This window comes from Bombus vosnesenskii, unplaced genomic scaffold, assembly GCF_011952255.1.
Source record: "Bombus vosnesenskii isolate JDL3184/JDL3185 unplaced genomic scaffold, Bvos_JDL3184-5_v1.1 scf7180000016208, whole genome shotgun sequence".
Taxonomy (NCBI): domain Eukaryota; kingdom Metazoa; phylum Arthropoda; class Insecta; order Hymenoptera; family Apidae; genus Bombus; species Bombus vosnesenskii.
This window is the reverse complement of record NW_022884317.1, coordinates 2,183-4,699: the sequence shown is the minus strand read 5'-3', so window position 1 is coordinate 4,699 and position 2,517 is coordinate 2,183. Positions and strand designations below refer to the sequence as shown.

General features: G+C 31.4%; 1 protein-coding gene across 1 annotated transcript; it reads right to left on the bottom strand.

Annotated features, from left to right (window-relative positions):
* Window positions 1-520: 520 nt before the first annotated feature.
* Window positions 521-1,300, bottom strand: LOC117241599 (survival motor neuron protein-like). Its single transcript, XM_033507468.1, has 3 exons — window positions 923-1,300; window positions 724-803; window positions 521-655 (listed from the first exon to the last, which is right to left on the bottom strand). The coding sequence occupies exons 1-3, from the start codon at window positions 1,249-1,251 to the stop codon at window positions 597-599; spliced, it is 468 nt and encodes a 155-aa protein (XP_033363359.1). The 5' UTR covers window positions 1,252-1,300; the 3' UTR covers window positions 521-596.
* Between the last annotated feature and the right edge of the window lie 1,217 nt (window positions 1,301-2,517).

Here is a 2,517-nt window from a genome sequence, read left to right as displayed (position 1 = left end):
AACAATGGCTAATTATTCGTTCCTCTTATTGTTCGTTAAACTTATTAATCTTTAATCTAATTATTAGTTAAACTTATCGTTTGTTAATCTTATTATTTATTAAACTCATTATTCATAATATTTTGTAAAATCTTGTTTATTCGCGTAAATATATTCTGTTTCGTAAAACAATGGCTAATTATTCGTTCCTCTTATTGTTCGTTAAACTTATTAATCTTTAATCTAATTATTAGTTAAACTTATCGTTTGTTAATCTTATTATTTATTAAACTCATTATTCATAATATTTTGTAAAATCTTGTTTATTCGCGTAAATATATTCTCTGTTTCGTAAAACAATGGCTAATTCAAACGAAGGATCATTACGCGCCTTAAATCCTAATGATAACCCGACATATATATGTGAGTGTATTTTATCAAAAATATGTTTTTTATGTTTTCTTATCTTAGTAATTATTTTTAAAAAAGTCTTAAAGTCTTATATGAAAATAAAGCGGTTCTTTATTTCAAATAATTGAAGTAAATAAATACAATGAGTTTTATATTTTATTATATCTTATATTATTGTTATATTGTTATTGAAAAAATTGATATAATCAACAGTTCTTCCTGTTCTCTTGATTGTTTCTTGCTTGTTTCAAACCATGATAATAACCTACAAAAGAAATAACATAGTCCATTGAAAATTTAATATACAATAAAATACTTATATGAAATAATTACCTGTGTAATATACCATGTAACCATTAATATACCATGACATCAACATACTTGAAAGTTCGTCTGTATCATTATCTGGTAATCTAGTACATTTTATTAAAATTTCGTATTTTTTTCCAAATAAAATGTTAAACTTATTCCAAATTACTTATTAATATTAGAAGTATTCAGCATTCCATTAGAATTTTTAAATTGTACTTACTTGGCCATTAATTGTGGTGGTAAAGGAGGTGCAGGTGGCATTATATCAGTCATCGAATTGAAAGATGGTCCCGGTATGAAGTGATGTTTATACGCATTTGCTTCTTCAGAGTCACAATCCATTTTTTCTACATTATATTTTTTCGAATTTACATTTGTAGAAAAATTAGTCTCACAAGTCTCATCGTTCTCTTCATTGAATTTCTCTTCCAAAACTTTCTTTTGTTGTGCTATTTGACTTTGCAAACCTTCTGATTCTAAAAGAGAACTCAACTCGACTTTCTCTGTATTACCATAGCCTAAACACAGAGTAAAAGAAATTTTTGTCATTTAATAGAATGACTGAGTGCCATTCAGTTACTGTCCTTGCAGGCAATGTATTAAAATTTCCCGTGCATAAATGTATATGTATAAATGTTTGCCTTGATATATGTGGTAATAATCACTCGTCTAATGAGGAGAATTATATTCCAAGCAGCTAATAATGAACAATAAGTAACATACATGTTTATGGTTCATGACCCTATATCCCACGGGTCTCCCCATAGACATTGACAGGTACTCCTGCCCAGTTAAGGACCTGCTGAATGACACTGTGATAGACTATGCGAAAGCCTTTACTTCATATATATGTAATATCGAGATATAATATGTTTACAAAGGAATGGACAATAGAGATGTTAATCAGACAGAAAAAGACGATTGTTGATTAACCTGAACTACTCATACCAACGTACAGAAAACAGCGCAATCCACACTCTCTCGGCAACGCCACTCGCAACCTCCGTCACCGCTCACCTCGCACTCGGCTCCTCGACTCGCACTCTGCTCCTCGACTGACCCTCTCTGGCCGTTGTCCCATTCTATTGCCTTTTTCCTAGGCCCACTGCACACGTGTTCTGCAGACGCTCGTAGCTAGGGTCACGTAGGTCTTTTCCACGAAACTATGCACTTGAAAAGACCGATGACACATTGATGGGCCCGACGGCGCCTCGGCTCTCGCGACATTGTTCATAGTTCGCCCGATATTTCTAAGTGTACATTACACATAGTGAAATTTACATATTTTCACTTGGTTACCCTGCCCAATTCGAATATAATTCAGAACGTATGTGCTATATTTATATATTCTGCATTTGTTTTGTATATTATGTACATTGATCTGATCTTTGTAAACGCGAGTTTTACGATATTAATGAGAAATTTGCCAATTTAATGGAAGTTGTTAATTTTTTCTGGCACGTTTCACGTTAGCAGACATGTTTCTTAAGTTACAGTCGAAAAGTGTTTTTATGTAAAAGAATAGGAATGATCAAGTTATTTTAAGATGACAAGATATTTCACGTCTTCTATTTAAATATAGCGTTAAATTTTAATTCCGTCAATTCGTATATACTCATACATCGAATTTTCTTTTCTCATGTCATTTCTTTTCTTTCATTTCACATTTAATTACAAAGATAAAGTGTAAGTACGTTCCTCATAAAATTAATATCAACTGTCGCAAAATATACAAAAGTAAACTAAGAAGAGGGGTACATATTATTACACAAACTGTCGTTCATACTGCATATGTACATATTGTTTATTCGATCA

Excerpts from the sequence above, each read along its gene's own strand:
- LOC117241599 (XM_033507468.1), bottom strand. The coding sequence starts at position 1,251 with ATGACAAAAATTTCTTTTACTCTGTGTTTAGGCTATGGTAATACAGAG. Across the intron at positions 804-922 it reads CCACCACAATTAATGGCCAA|ATTACCAGATAATGATACAG; the intron begins GTAAGTACAATT and ends AAAATGTACTAG. Across the intron at positions 656-723 it reads TTACATGGTATATTACACAG|GTTATTATCATGGTTTGAAA; the intron begins GTAATTATTTCA and ends TTTCTTTTGTAG.